This window comes from Zerene cesonia, chromosome 3 (assembly GCF_012273895.1).
Source record: "Zerene cesonia ecotype Mississippi chromosome 3, Zerene_cesonia_1.1, whole genome shotgun sequence".
In the NCBI taxonomy this organism is placed as follows: domain Eukaryota; kingdom Metazoa; phylum Arthropoda; class Insecta; order Lepidoptera; family Pieridae; genus Zerene; species Zerene cesonia.
In genome coordinates, this window is record NC_052104.1 from 4,419,184 (window position 1) to 4,441,452 (window position 22,269).

At 31.1% G+C, this 22,269-nt stretch overlaps 1 protein-coding gene across 3 annotated transcripts; it reads left to right on the forward strand.

Annotated features, from left to right (window-relative positions):
* Positions 1-2,990: 2,990 nt before the first annotated feature.
* On the forward strand, positions 2,991-22,005 carry LOC119837717 (tachykinin-like peptides receptor 86C). 3 transcript variants are annotated; one of them, XM_038363463.1, is made up of 11 exons: positions 2,991-3,199; positions 5,552-5,839; positions 9,408-9,550; positions 10,979-11,192; positions 13,379-13,513; positions 14,804-14,881; positions 15,623-15,770; positions 17,510-17,706; positions 18,423-18,526; positions 20,886-20,978; positions 21,832-22,005. In XM_038363463.1, exons 2-10 carry the CDS (start codon positions 5,700-5,702, stop codon positions 20,930-20,932), a joined length of 1,206 nt encoding a protein of 401 aa, XP_038219391.1. In that variant the 5' UTR covers positions 2,991-3,199; positions 5,552-5,699; the 3' UTR covers positions 20,933-20,978; positions 21,832-22,005. The 3 variants fall into 3 exon arrangements, with proteins under 3 accessions (XP_038219391.1, XP_038219388.1, XP_038219392.1); XM_038363460.1 differs by having other exon boundaries at positions 2,991-3,191; XM_038363464.1 differs by having other exon boundaries at positions 2,991-3,148.
* The last annotated feature ends 264 nt before the right edge of the window (positions 22,006-22,269 follow it).

Genomic DNA, 22,269 nt, shown 5'->3' on the forward strand with positions numbered 1-22,269 from the left:
GTAATTAAATAGATACTTTCAAATCAAACAATATAAAGGCCTGTCTGAAAACCTGAAAGTTGAGCGAGCGCTAACAAATATTTACATAAAAGCTTCAATCTATTATTATTCGTGCCTATTCCTGTTTTTTTCTTGAATACATTCTTATTTGTTGATCGTAAATTTTGTTTTTGTTCATTTATTTAATGATTACTAAACAATGGGTATTATCAGCTTACCATCAATCTCATTGATATAAACCAGGTGACTCAAGAAGGAAAATATTTTGAATATTAAATAAATTTAAAATTAAAAATGTTTATTACGATATTTATACAATATATTTATCTAATATTATCCTATCAACATCTGTGCCTGTATTGGCATCTTATAGTATCAATTCTAGTATCCCTTGATTTTAGTGTATTTGCTGATCCTTAAACGATAGTATTGTGTTTCGATTTTCTTATTTAAGCTGGTCATACAACGTATATCTTCTTTATAAATAGATCTGAGTCGCCAAGAAGATATATATTAAAGTAAAAAATAAACTTCCACTACCACAGATAGAGTAGATATAACAAAGACTTAACTGACATCACAACAACGTTTTGAAGATGAAAACAAAAACTGAAAGACATCTGTCCTTATCTTTCTATTTTTCAATTTTTCTTTTAACTGTCGACATTGACATACCAAGGGGTAATATTTATTTAATTAATAATAAAAAAATATTACTTTGTTACAAGAAAATCACTAATACGACAAGAAATATGTTAACAAAATAAATGGGTAGGTAGATTTCTGGCTGAATTCTCAAAAAAAAAAATCATCGTAGATATTGCTATATAAAACGTGTTGCAAAACTGCAGAACAAAATAGATAAAATACACTAAAATTCCAAGATTTTTACTATTACACCCACTACAACACACTATACAAGTTCTGTTCTTTTATCTTGTGGGTGAAATACATTTTAGCCTAGTGTCACAAAGAGGTCGCAGATTCAATAAAGATCTTGCTTTGATCACAAATAACATTGCTAAGGAATTCTACGTACAACAAATAGCCGTTGCCCTGCTTTATTCTATTTAATATAGTCTGGAAAGTCTACTGCGTGTCTATATATACGAATTTTGTATTTTTTATTAGGATAAATTTTGAGCGTTATGATCCCATTTTGTGTTAGCGATGTTGAAAAGCACAAAATATAAGTATTTATTTTGACGAACGCACCCGTTGTAATTAATGTAATTATCATTATTTGGACCGTTACGTCTGATGTGTTCATACAGATGATAATAAAAATTTGGGCCGCCTTTAGAAAATTAGTAATGTTTTTTGTTAGCCTTTATATTATACAATTAAGTCTATTTATATAAAAAGGGGAACCTTATAGAATGTTGGATATGATCCAAACTAAATATCAGTGCAACTTTCATTAAAATCGATTAAATAGCTTTTGAGATAAAAGGCAAAGAAGCATTTACAAAAAATACCGCGTCGTAAAGGTTTTTTTACGGTTTCAATCGACTTAATAGTTGAAGTTGGTTTAACTTCGTAAATTATCTATAAAATATTTAAACAATTAATAGCGAAGTCGTTAAAATAATAAAGAGACGTATTTTGAATTTTAGTACCTACAAGTACTGTATTTTACAAAAAATATTGTAATTTTTAGAGTACATAAATCTAGACCATTTTTTATTTTATACAAAATATGGTTTTGGTGAGACCAATAAATTGGTTATTCTAGAAGCAAAACGGCACAGCAATATTTTTGTTTATTAGGTGTCTGAGTCGAGTTAGGAATAATTTAGGGAGCAAAGAATTGGTAAGTGCCAAGATTTCGTCATAGCCTCATTATTTAATCTAACCAGATGTCGTAATTTGATGAATATATTGTGTGTTTTGTAACCTGTATGACTTCTAGGTGATTCTTTCGTTGGAGTGCTGTATTAAAAGTTATTCGAAGATAGTGAGAAAATAGCTAATTTAAGTTACAGGTGTACATTTTCCTAAATACCTAGAATTGGTATTAGGTATTTGTCCAAAACCACTATAATTTAATTCTTAATTTGTCAAACAACAACATTTATCACTTTAAAAGTGAAATTTTAAATTAGACGCACATCGCTATAATTAATATTATGTTTGATTTGTCTTGAACTTTAAATTATTATTTTTTACTTGATTTGAATACATAACTGTATCATGTCCTACTAATTACGAGTATCTATTAGTGTCATATAATTGTACTCAATTGTAAGATCTATTACATAGGCTTCGATTTACGAACAATATTAGTCATAATCTTAAATTGGTTAGCTTATAAAATGCGATTGTTTGTAAGGATGTGTGTGTGTTTGTTACTCTTTCATGGAAAAAGTACGGAACCGATTGCAATGAAATTTGGTACGTAGACAGCTGGACAACTGGAATAACATATAGGAAACTATTTATCCCGAAATTCCTACGGGATACGGACTTACGTCGGTGAAACCCCGTGGCACAGCTAGTCTTTCTATAAAACAGGTTGAGTGTAAAAAGATCTATTAAGGATTCTCGTCTTTTCAATTTATTTATAGTCTTGGGTATTTATTCTCATAAAGCTTTCAAAGTAAAAGTAACTTCTTAATATGTAGGGCCAGATTATTTTCTATTAACATTCAACGTTGATAAATTTTGACGTTTCGAATATTTTAAACGTGTTTTATTATGAATGAGGGATGTTTTTCAAAGGAAGATCATGAGGTCTATAAAATTTTGCACATTCGGTGAACAGGAAGTAGAAGTGGAAAAAGTTTTTTTGGAACTAAACGACGTGACGTCAAAAGGTTACAATTTTGTGTCTTGTATGTTTGTAGACTGTAGACGGTTAATAAAATCATAAAAATCATGGCGTATGTGCAGTAAAATTTATTATTTGATGCAATTATGTATCTAATGATAAGGATGCCTCCCTTTGAAAAGCTTTGTCAGTCGAACTTACTGCGCCGTTGCGATAGGACGTGACGGGTCCCTATCGGAAGATTTAGTTGCTCATAGTTGGTCGGATCGTGCAAAACTAAATAATACTAGTGCATCAGAAAGTTATCATGATATAAATATTTGTTACTATGGACAACAGTTTGTGAAGTTAATTAAAAGTTTTCACGTTCACTCTCCGGTATTGTTACTTAACGGATATTAGAGCCTAACCGCTCGTTACGGTGAAGTTGTAATTATTTGATTTAATGTTTTTTTTTTATTTTGTAAAACTAATGAAAAAAATTATGCTATGAATTATAGCAAATAAATCGTACTATTCAAATAGTTACACATAATTTAGATACTTATTTTTTTATTGCAATGCGTGACCGAGAAATATTTATAATTGTGTAACTTTCCGTGTGTCTTTAATATAAAGACGTAATCGCTTTATGTATCCGCTACCATTAGTTGCCGCTCCCAGAAACCTTTATCCAAATGATCATAATATATATACAGTTTACACTATACCTATTATACTTTGATTTCATCAAATTGTTTGCGATATTTTAAAATCTCTTATATGATCATAAATATAAATAATAGAAACAGTCATATAACTCGATATAAATTATAAACTCATAGCATAAAGGTCATTGGGTATATTTAACCCGATTCATGAAAGTCTACGCACAAGAACCAAATGTGCATCATATAAGTTTTATAAACTTGACCGCACCATTCATTCTGTATAGATATTATCTTTTTAAGTAGTGGGAATATGACATATTTAACATTAATAACGCTTAGTTTTTATCGACACGTAAAAGTAAATGGCCTTTATTGTCAATATGATACCATCCTTTTATTGCAAAAACTTACTATAAGAATAAACTTTTCTAATCTAATTTATTCTAATTCGAACAGAATAATAATGTTTTTTGAATTGGTTTTTGAACGGGGATTATTGTTATTGTTATTCCCGTTTAAATTTTTCAATTGGTTTCAAATGAAAGTTGAGCTTAAGAAAACCATATACTCGTATTTGAAATAAGCCAAAAACGATTTCTATGTGTATCAACGATAACTCCCTGACCATTGTGCTGGGGATATAGATAGGAGCTGGAGGCCTCCTTCCCAGTCTATTTCCTCTCTCCAGTCGTTCATCCTTTCCACATACCTTACCACATAAAGTGGGCGGTGCATTGGCAGAGGCACTATCTCTGCGAATATACATGGGTGGTGGTGATCGCTTACCATCAGTGGAACCACAAGCTGAGTTGCCCGCTATGACATAAAAAATCAGCACAAAATGCCTAATTTTGTTTGTATATGCAGTGGGTCACAAGTCAGAAGCGATGGTCAATAACATGTATTTAGCACTAATATTTTAAATCAATTATCATACTGATAGCTAATCCATTATTATATGAATCGGTCCTGAGATCGGCGCGTTTAAATAAACTAATTTTTCAGTTTTATATTACTACTAGCGGTACGACCCCGCACCGCCCTGGTAGTAATTTATCGTAATTGAAATAATACAAACTATCCTTTTGAGTTAGATAAAACTTCAAATTTGATTAAAATCGGTTGAGTAGGTTAGGAGTCTATCGCAGACAAACAATGTGACACGTAATTTATATATATATATTAAGATAGTACCTAATGTAATAGATAGGATCCTGCTTCCTATTCGAAACGTGTCGTTAGAACCATTGCAGGTAATCCTCAATAGACTTATTATATCCTTTGAAATTAGAAGTAATGGGTAGTTAAACAGAGATGAAGTGCTTGCCATAAATCAATTTTATTACTTCTTGATGAAAATTAGGGGTTTTTTTTAATCACCTTTAGAAACTTTGAAAATATCTATTAAAACTTCTTTACGGAGCCTCAATAAACGGAGAATATTTCGATACCGATAATATACATAGATAAGAATTTAATGACTACATAAAAAAAAAAATCTAAAAAAAAATGAGGATTTCATGTTTGGATTGACCTTTTTAATAAAAGCATAGCTGTTAACTTAATATGTTTTTCGAACGACGCTGCTACCTTTTACATTTCTAACAATTATTATGTATTCACATAATATAAACATATAGTAACTAGGTAGTCTAGGCCCAGGTTAAATGTTAAGCCCCGAAAAGAACCCACTTTATGTAAGAATCTAATACCATCTAGGTTTATATACTTAATTGCGTAAGTTTAGCACCTTTTTTGTCTTCAAGTTTTATTGCCAAGCGAAGTAACAATCGCAAATAAATGCTCCCCAGTCCCCACTCACGTCGCAATAACAACTTACAGTGCTACTGCAATAAACGTTTAATTATCAGCAATATTAAGCAGCTACTATATCTGTCATGTACAGTTGTATAAAGGCGATGCTGGTTGTTAATGCTTATAACTTTAAATATGAATACGTGATAATGTTCTAAAAAGAATTCATATAGGTAAAATTGTTATTAACTGCCATATAGGTAAAGAAAATTCGCAAATATAACGGTAATAAAGAGTAACAATAAAAGTCATTTATGTAGCAAGCACAGTTGATTAACCGAAAACTTATTCAATTTCCTAACCCTATTCCGAAAAGATTGCATCAAGTCGTAGTGCCACGAGGAATGGAATATATCAAAATAAATTATTTCCTTTATGAAACATGCGAGTCGTGTGCTTTAGTAAATCGTAACTGTGTACAGAAATAGTGTCTTCATAAGATGTTTATATCAAATTAGTGTAAAATGGATTCAGAAGAGCACATACAAACGTTTTTGAATTGCACGCAACAGATCCTGGGGAGGGATTTGTCCTGGGAAAATTTGAATGTCACGCAAATTTTGGACCTGCTGCCCAAACAATTACACGAGGATATTTCTTTGAAGTAAGTGTTATATTTATACTTTTGTAAATTAGTCAATATATTTAAATATAACTTTTAATAAGACATATTTTATTTACACTGCTCAGTGATAAGAAGAAAATATAAATTAATGGTTTAGGTATTAGCTTTTTTCTATAGTGTTTCATAAGTTCCTTTATCATAGCAATATTTTTTTACCCTATTACACCTAAAATTAATTGTACTTTTTTCTCTCTCTAAAAGTAATTGCTTAAATTGTCAGAGGAATATAGTAATAGATAAGGAAATTTCCTACAAAGTAATCAAAATCCCTCTTCAACTGCACGGAGGACCCATTATTCTCTGAAGGAAACGATTATGGTTATTTGAAATAAGCCAGGTATATTTAAATTCGTTGGAGTTCAGAATAATGAAAATTGTACATTTTAATTTGTAATAAATTTTAAAGTATAAGTGCTTTAGGCATTACGATTGACATACTCCCAATAAGCACAACATTGTTTAAATGAAATGAGCGTTAATAAAAATAAATATTAGCTATATTACAAATGGAAAAATGAATAATTTAATCATAACATGTGTAATGATGCTATAAATAAACTTAATGGAAACACGAATGACTGACAGACAGAAAACTGACTGAGTACATTGCAATTAATTTCGTTAATTAATTGGAGTAGAGGATTTCAAGTGTCAATCATGATAAAATAGCGGATCATTTCAACTTGTTGATATAAGCACCAACGTCCTTCGTGGATCTTTTTAGATTTATCATGTTTAGACCGAAAAAACATTTTAAGTCGATGACTTTTTTGTTGATTAATCATAATACTAAAACAAAAAAATTAAATTGGCAAACATGGAGTACATTATATAAGAATATTTATGTAATAACCTATAAATATTTAGTAGTAATGCTTCGTGGTATTGTTAATAATATAGCCTTCTTCGTCTTTTTCTTAATAAATTTTCGATATACTTAATTAGACCTTAGTAGTGAAGTCCCGTGTCCCCTAGTGGGGTATGGGGCAGATGATGTACATCCGTTTCACTGATCGATTTTCTTTAGGGACAAGTAGGTGATCAGCCTTCTGTGTCCTGCCAGACCGTGACATTTTTTTTTGTGCGTCCCCACCGGGAATTGAACCCAGGACCCCTCGGTTCTACGCTTACGCGTTAACCACTGTACCAAGGAGGCGGTCAATTAGACCTTACGTTATGTTTAATAATAACATAAATTCAAGTATATGCTTACTCTGAGAAGAATTATTCTACGTAATTACACAATAAACAATTAGTTGAATTATTAGTTGAACTTAGGTGCACCCTGCACCTAAGTTCAACTATACTAATTCTAAGTTATATTATCTCTTTTATATCAGAGCGGGCAACCGAGCACGTGGTTCGTCCAATAGCAAGAACCGCCACCCATGAACCGCTTACCCGCTTTTAAGGGGTTAAGAAAGGGAAGGTGACAGGAATAAAATAATGTAATGGGAAATGTAGGGAAAAAATGGACTTACAGCCCACTCACTGAACGAAACACAGTAGAAATTCATTAGGGCCAAAGCGTGCTCCACTTCCACAATAAGTCTCTCTCTATTTTGTAGTTTGTGCTCATATTACGACATCAATAAATATATAGAAATCAGTGTGGATATATTATTACCAAACGCGTTGGCGATAATTTGATGACGTACAATTGAATATGTTTGCGCGCTTATTCAAATAGAAAGAAATAACAAACGAAATGATATGTAATAGTTATGTGAACTAGCCAGAAATGATAACGGTACCTAAACGTTATGTTACGTTTTTTATGAACCTGTGAAAGAAGCAACATTCCTTTATTTTATTTATGTAACTAAACATTTAACCATAATTCGAAGGTTTATCGTTTAGGTCAAACATAAATTACTTCAACAGGTCAGGCTTCAAATTCATTCAGCACGCAATTAAATGGCTAGGTTACACGCATCGTATTTCTTAATGTAACAACATAGAACCTAAACATTACCTACCTACGTACGTACTTTCATTATTGCTTTAGAAATAGTCTAGAAACAAAATATTGTTTTTTGGCCATGTCGCGAAGACATGTCCTATCCTTTATTTAATGGATTATAAACGTTTTATAATAATTTCATACAAATGACATATTAAATATAAATATATAAATAGCTAGTAAGAATTGAGGAAATCCAAACAATATATTTTAAATTCTAGCGAGTCCCAACGTCCATGTGTCACCATATATCTGATCTAAATGTTGTTACCAACAAAACAAATGACTTGTAACACTTTTATATCTTGCAGAATTTTATAGTCTCATTCCCAAATAAATTCGTTGCCGGAAACGTTAACGTTACACAAAGAATCCCCAAGGTCATTTCGAGGGTGCGAAATCCGAATCTCTAAAGAGTGGTCTTATTTACATCAATATGGGGTTTAAAAATTGTGTGGAATTCTTATTTATAAGAAACACCTAACTTAATTTATTTGTTGCAAGCCTTCTGTATTATGCTCGTGAACTCGCTTTTATTTTCTAAAATAAATCTGTAGTACAACAAACTTTTGCTCTTAAGGAAAAAAGAAGCTGAAGGAAATAAGTGCAAATTAATTTGAAAATCAGATAAGACGTTTTTTAAAAAAGTTTAAATATTTCTCGTACTTCAGCTGATTGATAAAAATATTTCTATAACTTTAGTCATTTACCATATTTACTTTGGGGCGTGGAAAATTCTATAGATATAGATAAATTTTGTTCTTGTCATTATATACAAATTTTGTTTACACGAAAAAAAGATGACATTTTGTGAGGCGCTTACAATAAGGGTGGCTATGGCCACGCTATGACTTCTTTTCTTCGGAAGGAAATAAGCCTAATTAATTTTCTTTGTTTTCGATGGACAAAGATGAAGGTGGCGTTAACGTTTTTTTATAATGATATTCCAGTGGGTGCTTAATAAAAATTTTTGTTTCCCATTTTGTCTTCTTTTTAAATTTATGATAAATTATATTCGATTCGACTCATTTAAATCGATTGTGATTAATCGATTTAAATGCTTTCAAACATGACTTTGATTTATTTAAAGGCAAATAAAATGTATGATATCTTACAAAAAGTCTTGACTACGAATGCTTTAAATAACTTATTGATGGCGTCATACATAATGTTCATGAATATTGGTAATTGGTATACCCAGGAGTATATTTGTTCTGTGTAAAGTTATTTAAAAACTTATTAATCATTTTATTTATTGCAGAAAAAGTTTTGTTCAAAGATCCTATTGTTTAAGTTCTGACACACAAAAAAGAGAGTATAGCACTCTCTTTTTTGTTTTTGTGTTTATATGTATGTCAGCCGCATGATATCATCGAAATTTATAAAATCAATGTGTTTATGTGTCAATAAAATTCGCCTTATCAGTCTCTATGAGCACTATTTATAATACCTAAAAAATTGTGTTACCGATTTTCGAAACGACAATCCAAACATAATTGAAAATGATGCTGAGCTTCGCAAGGACGTAAAATTTTTATTTAAAAATTGTATTAATATGTCTTTGTAATTAACCTCACATTTTAGGGTGACTCTCAGTAATTGTATGGGCTTGGGGAAGAGGCCGTATGTCCCGCCTTGGTGGGGACAATTAGCCTGGTTCATTGTATTTGCTGTTATGCTTCTCCTGGCTGTGTTCGGAAATACTCTTGTCATTTGGATTGTACTGGGTAAGTAATTCGACATTTATTTTTAAAGAACTTGAGGTACAGTGCCAATATGTGTAGCTATTAGAATAAAAATCTTATTAAATGTTTGGTGCTGCTAGAACAAAAGCAATTTTTTGACAATTTTTATACCTAAATGTTGAATGTAACATCTTTAGTAATTCAAATAAAAATGTCCAAAAAGACTTATAGTTTTTTTATACAAAGTGCTGAGGTATTATTGTTTACCGGTATAGAAAACAACAGAATAACAAATGCGGAATGCAATAAAATTTTCTTTATGGGCTGTGCGTGCCATTAATTTGAAGGAAATTTTCAGGGATTCACATGGTAAAACAAAATAAAATAAGTGTCGCGTTTGCAATTAGTTTATTCTTTTATTAATTATCTGTCAAAATTATATATGTCAACAACAAAAGTCATCATCTCGAGGAAGTTATATTACTATTTAAAATTCAATTGATCTGTAAATGTCGCACAAACAGCTATACTTTTATTGAATCATCTTACATCGGGAAATATACGCATGTGAAAGAAGATTTGTAGTTTAATTTACTACAAAAATGGACGTTGCCTTCAGTAATCCCAGCTCCCAACAATAAGAAAATTAAAAAGGGAAGCTACAGGTGGAAATTATGACACTAATAAAGTCCGTTTACGCTTATACTATTATACTTATTAATATAAATAGTTTTTCTCACAATGAAAATGCGTTTAATTAAATAAATAATACAATTACATTGTTTACAAAATAATTAAATATATGAGTATAACATGGACATTTCACATACGTTGCATTATTTTGTTAATAAACAAATAAATCCACTGGTATAATTTCCTATTATGTACAAACAAATCATTTATAAATTCTCGGAATCTATGGCAATCCTGTTGAATCGTAATAATGTTTGTCTTATTAATTCCATGTATTTATGAATTGCTAATTCTTGTCGTATTGTTCGAGGGTTCGTATTTAAAGTTGGAGGTATCTGGACCTCTCGGCAGGTTAAGGAAATCAATATAATTCTCGACCTCAGCAACAAAGAAAATAATTGAAATATTGCGATGACTTCAATTCACGTGTATATATTGTTTACTTCGGGAGGAAATCGTTCTATAGCAATAAATGTTTTTGGGTTTAAAATAGTCAGCCATCAGTTGATAGGTATATAATTGAATACAAGTCACTATATAATATAATATATTGAATTTAATAATACGTATAACATATAAGAAATTGCATCAAGTGTCGTTATCATTTTACATTTACAAAACGCCCTCGATTACGAATAGGTTATTGAATAGGTATGATTGTCTTCTCAAAACGATGTAGTACCTTATTACATAAAGTTGATAAATTTTATTATTAACATAACACAAACTCTGTTAACTTTTAATACCCATTTCCTAATATTTTAATCTTATTCGTAGCACATCGTCGGATGAGAACGGTGACGAACTGTTTTCTAGTGAATTTAGCAGTGGCGGATCTTCTTATGGCTGCATTAAATGGAGCACCGAACTTCGTTTTCCTGGTCACAGCGAACTGGCCGTTTGGATCCGTGACATGCACCGCAAGCAACTTTACAGCAAACCTCACAGTTTCGGCCGGGGTGTTCACTCTTGTCGCAATTACTGTAGACAGGTATGATAATGCGAATATCCTTATAAAATTATACGCTGTATTATTTACATACAATAAGTAAACTATCTAGATTTTTTGTTCACTGGTTTTGAGAAGGGAGCAGCATACATGCCATAAAATACTCATACATTAAATAATAAGCTAATGTAGTAACAAAGAAATTGTATGTATGATGTAGGTACTTACATTAGAATTTTATTGAAATATATTTTCTATTAAATTTGGCCTGATAAAAAACAGTACGATATATTAATTCACAGTACGACCAAAAAACGATCTTGAAGACTGTTGAACAGTCTGTGACAATTCTACTAATGACTACGTCTCGCGGCCATATTCTACTTAATATGTACTACGCTTATAGTAATTTAAATAAAATTTTCTTTCTTAAATCTTTCAGAAATGAGAATATTTTAACTACACAAAACGATATAAAGAAAACATCAAATTGTCAAATTTGTTTACAGTTATAAGGTTTTCATATGACTGAAATCCGGTCTTTATGTAAAGTTATAGAAAAATCACCGTCTGCCCTTTTCAATATGATGGTTCGCTTTATTTCTAAAAATAGTACAAGTAGGTAATGTGCGGTCTGAGGCTTGAATAAGTTCTGAAGTTACATGGCCTCTGGTACTTAAACTACTAACGTCGAATATGGGCAATATAATTTGAGAGCTAAGTAGCTAATGATACTGTTAATTGCAGCTTAATATACATTTATTAAAACTTTCATAGTATTTTATAGCAGGTATAATGTTATTTACTTTAAATAAAGAAATTAAGCAATAGAATGCTTAATTAACTAAAAACTTGTGAATTAATTTTATTACCAACCGTGGTCGTTATTCGACATCTGAACTGTCAACATTTATGTAATTTAGAGTAATTTTTTCGCACCCTTATTCTATATTAATATTTTACTTTAATTACAGCCATTATAATACTATACTAGTTCATGCCTGCAGTAAAAAAGTGTACATTGTACATAGCACTTAATAAGACGTTACATATTATTAAATCTGTGTAACCATCTTGTAGCCCTAATAAAAACAATTATGTTTAATTTCCTCATTATGATTGTATTATTTGATGTTTTTCACGGAACCAGATGTTACGAGCGAACAGGTGTGGTTGATTCGCAAATTAACCTCCAAAATTAAGATCACTATTACTTTTTACTGCCCAATTTACTCCGACATTCTTTATTATTATAGAATCATTTGTTGCTCTATTGATAAACTTTTTGTTATTTTACTTATTTTCTATGCAATGTATAACATACTCGTATAATCATTTCTTTCACGAATATTCGAGTGTCCTAAAGAAACACAATTAAATTTTATTAAAAAGAAATGGATACGCCAAAAGAAGTTAGATACTGTATCGCTGTGTATTTCGTTTTAAATTCAGTTTCCTGGGAGGAAACACACTTTGTGTAAATATTGATTTTGCTCGTAATACCTACTCATTATGGGTCATTTTTAACTGACTTCGCAAAACGAAGTATGTTTTCAATTGATTGTCGTGATTCTTTTTGTGTTCGATAGGCATTTCTTGTCATTTTTGGTCCTGTTTTAGAATTTGTTTAATGAATTACCTCGGACTCCAGAGACTTCGGTCACCTTTCTTGGGTAGAATAATTATTGAAACATGATCAATAGAACTAAAACACATACAATATACTTTACTAAATGTAGTCTATGTATAATTTAGAATGTCAGTTTAGTTCGTAAATTATATTTTTAGGAACGAAGTATTTATATTCCAAATATTATATTGTTGTACAAAGAAATATTCATATAATTTGGTATAATTTCCCACGGGTAAGCAGTAAAACTAATTGTTATAAAGTTGACTACTTACGTGTCAGACGCGTGCAGTTTACACATTAGTGTAATTCATATGATTAAAAGCATTTAGCAACTTGGCGACTTTATTAATCCTCTTCCTACTTAATAAACATAAATGATTTTTTAATTGAAGAATAAAGTGAAAAGGATATTGTATATCTTTTCATCTCTGATTGCATTTATATATATCTCTGTAATAATACATCAGACTTTATTGTAGTTATTTAATAATGTAAAGATATTGACAAATATAGACCATGTATTCCATTTTTTCCTATATACGATATACTTTTTCAGTTTCAAAGAAGGTTTTATAATGTATTTGTTTTTGGTCAGATATGTCGCGATTGTGAAACCTCTGCAGCACAGATTAAGTCGGCGGATGGCCCGCGCTGTATTGTTAACTGTGTGGTTTGCGAGCGCGTTGCTGGCCCTGCCAAGCCTTCTTTATTCTGACACGTACAAGAAGAAGTAAGTATTTATATTTTATAATCTGAAGTGGTTTTATTTTCTTGCGAGAAAAATACAAATGGTTGCATAAAGTACCAAATTGTTACAAAGATATTTCAACTATATCTATTTTGTAACATTATTATTTATAACATAATGAAGATGAATAAAAATTATACTATTAATACATTGCAGTTCCCAAGGGCTATGAAAATGTCATAAAATAATTTTATTAACTTACATCAAAATTAATACCATATACTCAAGGTTATGTGGTCTTTTTTCAGCAATTGGTTGTAAAAGATTGTATAAAACAAGGAAATGATCCTCGGTTTATGGCGTTCCTTCCACTTGGCTTAAACATTACATGAGGACACATTTTTTCTCTATGTAATAAAATGGCGTCATTGCTTTTGTGGTTTTAAATAAACGGAAAAACTTTCAGTACTTGAAATGTACTGAGAATCACGATTTCTCCTAACTTATTTAATTATAATGATTGGAGTATAAACTAAAATTATTATTGTTAGAAGAGATTTGATTTCGTGCTTTTTGTTACGATTTAATTCATAAAGTGCACGGCAGATTTCAAATATGCTCTAGGCATCGCAAATGTACGTCTTTACATTTTAAGTCAATCCGGGCGAAGCTATCTTACTAAATATCACGTTTTTGAGGAATAATGAAGTGCGACTTATACCTTTAATTTAATATCTGTCAAATTATAAACTGTTTCACTAGTAATTAATGTTAAGCTAATTCTGATTTCAAATAAAATTTTCCTCAAAATTTATGTTAATTTTATCATTAACCCAATTCTAACAACCCTTAATATATAATTTAACAGAATCATTATTACAATTGTCTTTTGGCTAATGGGACATTCTAAGAAGATTTAAATTATTATTTAAACAATTTATTTTCTCGGTTAAATCTCTTAACATGAAATATGTCCAATATTTTTCAAGGTAGACCCTTTTATAAAACACCTGACAAACTGCCTAAAAGATGAAAATTTAATTAAGAATTGTTCGTCTTTTACGAAAGTGACATGGATTTAAAAGTCTAGCAAACAAATCTTCGTCTTTCTTTTAAAGCCCTTTTGTGTCAGGGGATTTAGTTAACGAGTTGATATTTGTTTATCTTGTTATAGCACTTTTACTTAATAAGTTTTCAATCAAATTTTAAAAATCTCTTAGAACGCATTTAAGATTAAATAATGAATAAATAATCTTTTTTACATATGAAATTGTTATGACGCTATAGACTAATATAATAAAAAATTCTAATCACATTATTTAATTTTCTAAGGTACATTAACGGCGAGCGTGAAATATGTTTCATGAAATGGCCCGATGGAAGTTACCCCACATCAAAGACCGACTACTGGTATGATAGTGTATTAAGTTTATAGAGAAAATAATAATATAACCCTTTTAACTATACAAACTTCGAGAATTTTGTTTTATGATAACAGATCAAGGCTAAAATTTTGGTAATTTCGTTAATAATTCTTTTCGTAGAATTTCATGCTTGAGAGAGTATTTAATTGCGTGGTTTCGAGTAACACTTTTTAAGAAAATCGTAAAGCGATATCAAACGCCTTGTGGGCGACGTTAAATCTCTAATAAGAGGTTAACGATAAATTCACGCGCTCATTTAAAATAAATAAATCTTTAACGCACATTGGTGACTCTTTCTATGTCCATTTGAGTATCCTATTTTATAACCATTACTAGCGTCTCTTTTCAAATACGTATGCCTCGATTTCTTTTCATCTAAAAAGGGTATAATTTGAACTCAACCATAAATAACGCTTGATAACATTGATCCCAGTGGTAGTGCACAAATTTTTAGGTCCATTTATGTAACCCTGTTTTTTTCTGAGATAACGTAGCTAGTATAGTAGCCAGTTATGTATTTAAATACGTGATTACCTATTCTATAATTATATTTTTTGCTTCATTTCTGATGCACTATATCTTTACAACTTTACTCTTATTACAATTGTGTTATCTGATTGATTTATAATTTAGTTTTATTGATTCAATTCATTATATTGATTCTAAAACAGTACACCTATACACCTTCATTTACTATACAGCTTGTCACTGTTATTGTTACTTCTAGTTACAACTTGGTATTCTTGGGAGTGACGTATGTTCTGCCAATGTCGGTCATGGTGTGGGCATATGCTCGCATGAGTGAGGCATTACGGGGCAGGACTATTGGAGAGTGTACATATCACCAGATGCAAGTGGTTCGAGCTAAGAGAAAGGTTCGTAAACATTTTCATATCGACTTAAGGTTCCGGAATTAACGAACTGTTTGCTTTGTGGATACGCAGTAATGTTTTTACAAAGATTCTATTCCGTTTAGTTCTATATGGATATAACTGATATGGATTTTTTTTTATTAATTTTAAGATTTGTTCTTTCAAATAATATCAAACATATACATTGTTATTATTGTTTGCCCATAAATAGTAAGTCAATAGGCGGTGACGCAAAACAGTAGTTATAAATAGGCAATTGCTATTAATGCAACGATTCCATCACATTAAGGTTACTTAGGTATTAACAGTTCTGAGAGTAATGGGAGAATATAATGGCGTCTCGTGGAATTAGTTTAGTTAAAATTAGCCTAACGTGAACTGTATTATGTGTGTTTAAGTTAGTAAATGTTTCCATACTCGTGTTTCTGCGATGTCATCTTAAACATTGATGACGTGCCAAAATACCCAAATGCCAGGAAAATGTGGTATTGCAAATAAGGAAATGGGAGAGAAATGTTCTGCGTATTGAGGAAAATTTACCCTTGGTAAATCGGGGTGTTTTAAGAAGAGACGTTTCAGCCAGTCGACAAAGCATAAAATAATGAAGAATTGAATGAGTGTAGCAGAAAATTTTATTGTAGCTCTTAAGGAAGTTTATGAAAGTTATATAGAATTTGCCGAGAAGCAACACGTGTATAGAAAGTTTATTTGTTCTTACTAATACGGTTTATTGTGAGAGATATATAGCACGGAAACACTATTAAAGACGCTTATTTCATAAAAGTTTGACTTTTTCAAGTGTTCACAAAGGAGAGATTGAAATGTACACATAATAATAATGAATGAATGGATCAATGAAAATTCTTTATTCTTATCTTTATTATATATTTATTGTGTTCTCTAAATTTATAATTATTTCTAACATAAAATAAAAGGAGGCATGGCATGGACATGACAAGTAACAGCTTACAAATAAAAAAAAACTATAACAATCAGTTCACCCAGAAAAAATTATGGGGTAATGAACATAATAAAAATACAGTGGACTTGATAATTTCCTCCTTTTTTGAAGTCGGTTGAAAAATATAATAAATATGAATCAAGGACATACGTAATGCGATGATACAAAAAAGCAGTAAAACCTCACCTTGGTTGTTCTTTTACTAGCCAGGTACCGACACAGTTTTTTAGGGGAATGTTGTGATATTTTACGATAACATGAGTACATAATAACACATTTTTGCCTTTGTTCAAGTTGATGACGTCATTAAACATAATATTATACACACTTATTCTAAAAAAAACAGGTTATTGTTTAGTTAGGAATTTATTTTGAAGACTATAATTACTTAAATACAATTTGTATAGTTGATGTCTGTGATAATGACTAGTAGAGTGATAAAAAATCCATTTCCTATACATATGCTGCAGAAGAACTAGGTTTCATGATTAGACAAGAAACTGTTTGCTTCTTAATTACATATTAATAAGTTTAAAATATATATTTAAAAAAAATCTAACAAAAAAACGTTTTCTATCGATATTTACACTTAAATTTGAGCTTCGATTGTGTGTTTGTTTGAAATTAAAAGACTCCCAAAATGCTGGACCTAAATGAAAAGTTGTTTCACCAGTAGACAGCTGCATTACTCTTGTGTGATATAGGCTATAATTCATTTTGTTTCAAGCCGGGAGGCGCCAGCCCGAGCGGCTAGCTTTTAATACATAGAGAATTCTCTCAGGTGGTGCGCATGTTCGTTCTCGTGGTGATGGTATTCGCGCTGTGCTGGCTCCCCTACCACGCGTACTTCGTGCTCGTATACCACCACCAGGCTCTCGCGTCAGCGCCATTCGCACAACACATATACTTGGCCTTCTATTGGCTAGCCATGGCCAACTCCATGTTCAATCCGCTGATTTATTACTGGATGAGTAATAAGTGAGTTTTTCATATATACACTCTGAATACTTTTCTTTATAATGAATAGTTACATACATCATGTTATGGATAAATTATCTCATATAAATTAGAAAACCTTGGAAGCATTGGTAACGTGTGTTTATTTGTCTTTCACTCAATAACATTTTTAATAATCGTGAAAAACGAAGGGATTCTTTATTACATTGTATGTAATATAAACAGAGCTCTTTGAATACAATTCTGTTGAGAATATTTCGCTAGCAACTGAACTGATTTTCGGTTTCTTCGTTTAATATTCGCTGTGTTATCATAAACATTAACAAGACAGCCGGTTGGAGAGTGGTAGATACCTTTTTGCCGAATGTAGCGAAATATAGAAGAATGAATTGATTTTTCCGTTTCGAAATTACATTCTGGTACAATATACCAAAGGAAACTTATTGGAATCAGATACACAATACGAAAGGGGTAAAACTTGTTTTTGTCTGTATACATTTTCTGTTGAACTATTTTTAATCCCTTGTACTTCTGTCAATGAACAGAGTCTAATGTAATTTGATTAATTATTTGTAATGGAGAATAGTATAGAAAAAGTTATTCAGTATGCTTGATATAAATATAATAAATTTCAAGATCACAACACTAGTCATATGGTATATTGAATACCGTATACATATATACTAGAGCTAGATAGGGTTACAGACTACAGCATTTCCCTTTATATATTTCAACAGATTTCGGATATACTTTCGCTTAGTACTCTGTTGGTGTCGGACGGTGAAAACGGCCACACCAAATGATTTCAAGAAGCAATTAGAAATGAACAAGTCGTATTCTGGTGAGTACCTAATATAGTTGTAACTTTATGTGCAGTCATTTAGAAATAAAAGCCATTATTTATAATTACGTTTGAATAAGTGAACTAATTCTATTCTAATTGTGGTGGCTGTGTATGTCTTTATACAAACCATGTTTTGTAAAATTGGATAACAGTTTCGTTTTTAGCTATATCGCATTGCTTATATTGCCCATAATACCCACAGTTACCCATTCAACATTCCTTTATCTAATACTAGAAGCTCGTCCCGGTTCTGCCCGGATTTCAAGATCTCTATTTTATTCCAAATTAAATGCTTTAATCATAATGAAAAGTCTTACCCTATCACCAAAGTCAGCTCATACTACCTGTATATCAAATTTCATCAAAATCCGTTCTGTACTTTCAGCGTGATTGACGGACAAACATAAGAAACAAACAAACATTTAGTATTTTCTTGTGTTTGGTTTCACGCGAGTATTATACATTTAGAAATTAAAAACTTTTCAACGGATTTTAAACGCGATTTATTCATTATATTATTAACCGGACGTTTCGAACACTTTACAGCGAGCGTGGTCACGGGGAGACTGAGATGTTCGGGTTAATAATATAATGAATAAATCGCGTTTAAAATCCGTTGAAAAGTTTTTAATTTCTAAACAAACATTTATAATAGTGATGTCTAAAATACAGTACAGTACATCACGTCCACAGTACAACTACATGTACTTATTCTTCTGTCGTACAACACAAATTCAAACGAAAAACTTTTATTCAAATTCTTTCCTCGTTCAAATTTCTGTTAACCCATTTTATGCTTGTGCGGCTCTGCGGATTGTTAGTCAAATACACCTTTTAATGTAAGAAGGAATGTGTTTGAGTTTAAGTCTGTAAACTAACTTTTAAATATCTTGAGGGCGCTTTACATTTTGGAGTATCGGGACTTTAAAATCATTGATGTGGAGTATATTTAATCTACATCAATATTATAAATACGAAAGTATCTTCTTCACGCCTAAACAACTCAATATTTGGTACGAAGATTGTTGAAGACCTGACAAATGATAGGTAGGTTTATTACGGAAATCCCATTTTACCCGAATTTATTTGGGTTTTCCTTTCACTGCGTGGGCGAAGCCGCTACCGGAGAACTGCTTAAAAATGAACACTGATACACTACCAATTGACTGCATTCATTTGATAATAACTGTTTCCTCCGAAAACACAATTTAATGTGTAGATAAATATATTATTTAGATTGTCATTTCTAGTTGTTTAACCTTATATGTGCTGTTTACAATTCAAATTGAATTACGAAATACAAATTGCATTTTCATTAGCTGCTGTGTGAATTGTTGCAGCTGTTATTAGAAACTAAGTAAATTGCTTAATTAAAACACACGAACTAACTATCGTCCGTTAATTGTCCAACTAATATTATAAATGCGAAACTTTATGAAGATGGATGGATGTGTAATTGTTGCCCTTTCACACGAAAAGCACAGACGGAGATCTCATGACGCAGAACACATAAGCTGTAGAAATACATGCTTATGCATGCTTAAATACAGCTTTAGTCCGCGGTTTTGTCCGCGGGTGAATTTGTTACTTATGTTTATGTTTATTTTCTTATTTCATGACGATGACAACCATGTGGTGTCATTTATATTTTAGACTAGTTGTGATAATTTTAAATATTTGTTATTTGCAACTAAGAGTTATTTGATAAGATGTGAAACAAATTTAAATTTTAAATAAAATGTATTATATTTTTTGCCAAGATAAATGTTATTTATTATGTTTATGCATAAACGATTCTATTCACGTTGACAATGACATTACCTCTAAATAGCACATTCTAATTCAACCACAAAGGAGGTAATGTATATAATGCAGACTATATCGCTTTATAAATGGTCGGCTTAGCTTCACTTTATTTGAATTCTAAACCCTGACGGTTTACTTAAAGTTTATATTCAAATATTTAACTCAATGCTAAACTACGTTCGTACTAAACTACAGAACCTATATGGATTGCATTTTGTAACTGATAGTTAAAGACTTGAAATAATTCATAGCACAGATTTTATTTCGGAAATACCAAGAGAACGGGAACTTTTCAATTTACATATTAAACTGATCAAACAATATCAGATAGATCTATTAATTACATACAAGTTTGGCATTCATAATTTTCCCGTAAGAATGTAGCTTTGCTGAAAATCTACAAATATTGTTTTTACCCTGAGAACTTCACTTTCCGGACCTTTATATTCTATAAATGATCTTTATACGTAAAAAGCTATAGTATATGGTACAAATAATAAACATAGCACACATGTAAATATAACCTTGAAACTACTATTATATGTTACAGGAAGCCACAAACATTACCGGGAAGCGTCTTCATTTACAAGGGCTTGACACTCGCGTAAACGGAGCAATATTTCTCGCTCCTTGACTCCAAACGGTGAGTTTAGTTTATATACAAACAATCAAGGTATTATTATTATGTTTGCACAAACAGATTTAATTTACTGTTGAAGTGCTTAAGAAATTGTATAACAATATTGCCTATTCTCGTGGGTCGAAATATACTTCTTCATCTTATTTAACAATAACATTTACTTGAAGAAAATGGTTACATTCATTTACCGTAAATGAAAACACGAAATAATTTATAAAAGTAAATGTGTAATAAAAAAAAGCAGTGGTGGCTCAGTGGTGAGAACCTCGGACTTCAAAATCGGTAAGTCGGGGTTCGAGACCGGGCGAGCGTGCAGAAAATAAATTGATTTTTCAATTTATCTGCGCATGTGGATAACATCACCACTGCTTAACGGTGAAGGAAAACATCGTGAGGAAACCGGCATGTCCAAGAATCGAAAATTCGACGACATGTGACATCTGCCAACCCGCACTTGGCCAGCGTGGTGGATTATGGCCTGAACCCTCATAGGAGGCCTGTGTCCCAGCAGTGGGAACATATATGGGCTGATGATGATGATGATGAAATGTATAATAATTATTTTCATTTCATTACAACTTATGCAACAAAGCTTTGATGAAGATTGATGATTGTTGGTTATTAATATAAAAATGTAGTATGTTTAAACAGGAATAAATTGAACACGTTTAATATAACTTTTTACTTGAATATTAAAGCTGTATCGGAGACAGTTTTGATATTTTTGTATCAGGGCTTTTGTTAATTCGCACTTCCCTTAAAGCTTTAAGAAAAAAACAGGGAAAACTTGTTTGAGAATGGCTGTGATATTCATTATTTTAATATTATTTTCAAGTCGTTTTATTATCTTTGCCAGAATCAAATAATACATCGGTTTTAACAAATGGGAGAACAGTAAGAACGCATCCCTGTGGCGAAGAAGTGGAAAACTACGTGTGTGACGATAGACTCTAATTTTATACATATTTTCCTAATTCAGCCTTACAAATTTGACTACTGTGTACTTTTCAAGGCCTCAACTTTAATATGGTAACAAATTCTGTGTATATCTACTATCATAGAAATGTGTACATAATATTTTTATAGCAACCGGTATCTCCTGACGACAATACGCATTATCTACCCTCATCTACAGTTAAAAATAATAATGATTTATTTTATGCAATTTATTATGGATAATTGAATAAAGTGTTAATGTTTGCAATCGAGTTTTATTATTTAAACCCTTTATATAAAAAATAAATCACATTTACGAGGGTCTCATTAATACCATTGATCCAGCTACGAACGTGCT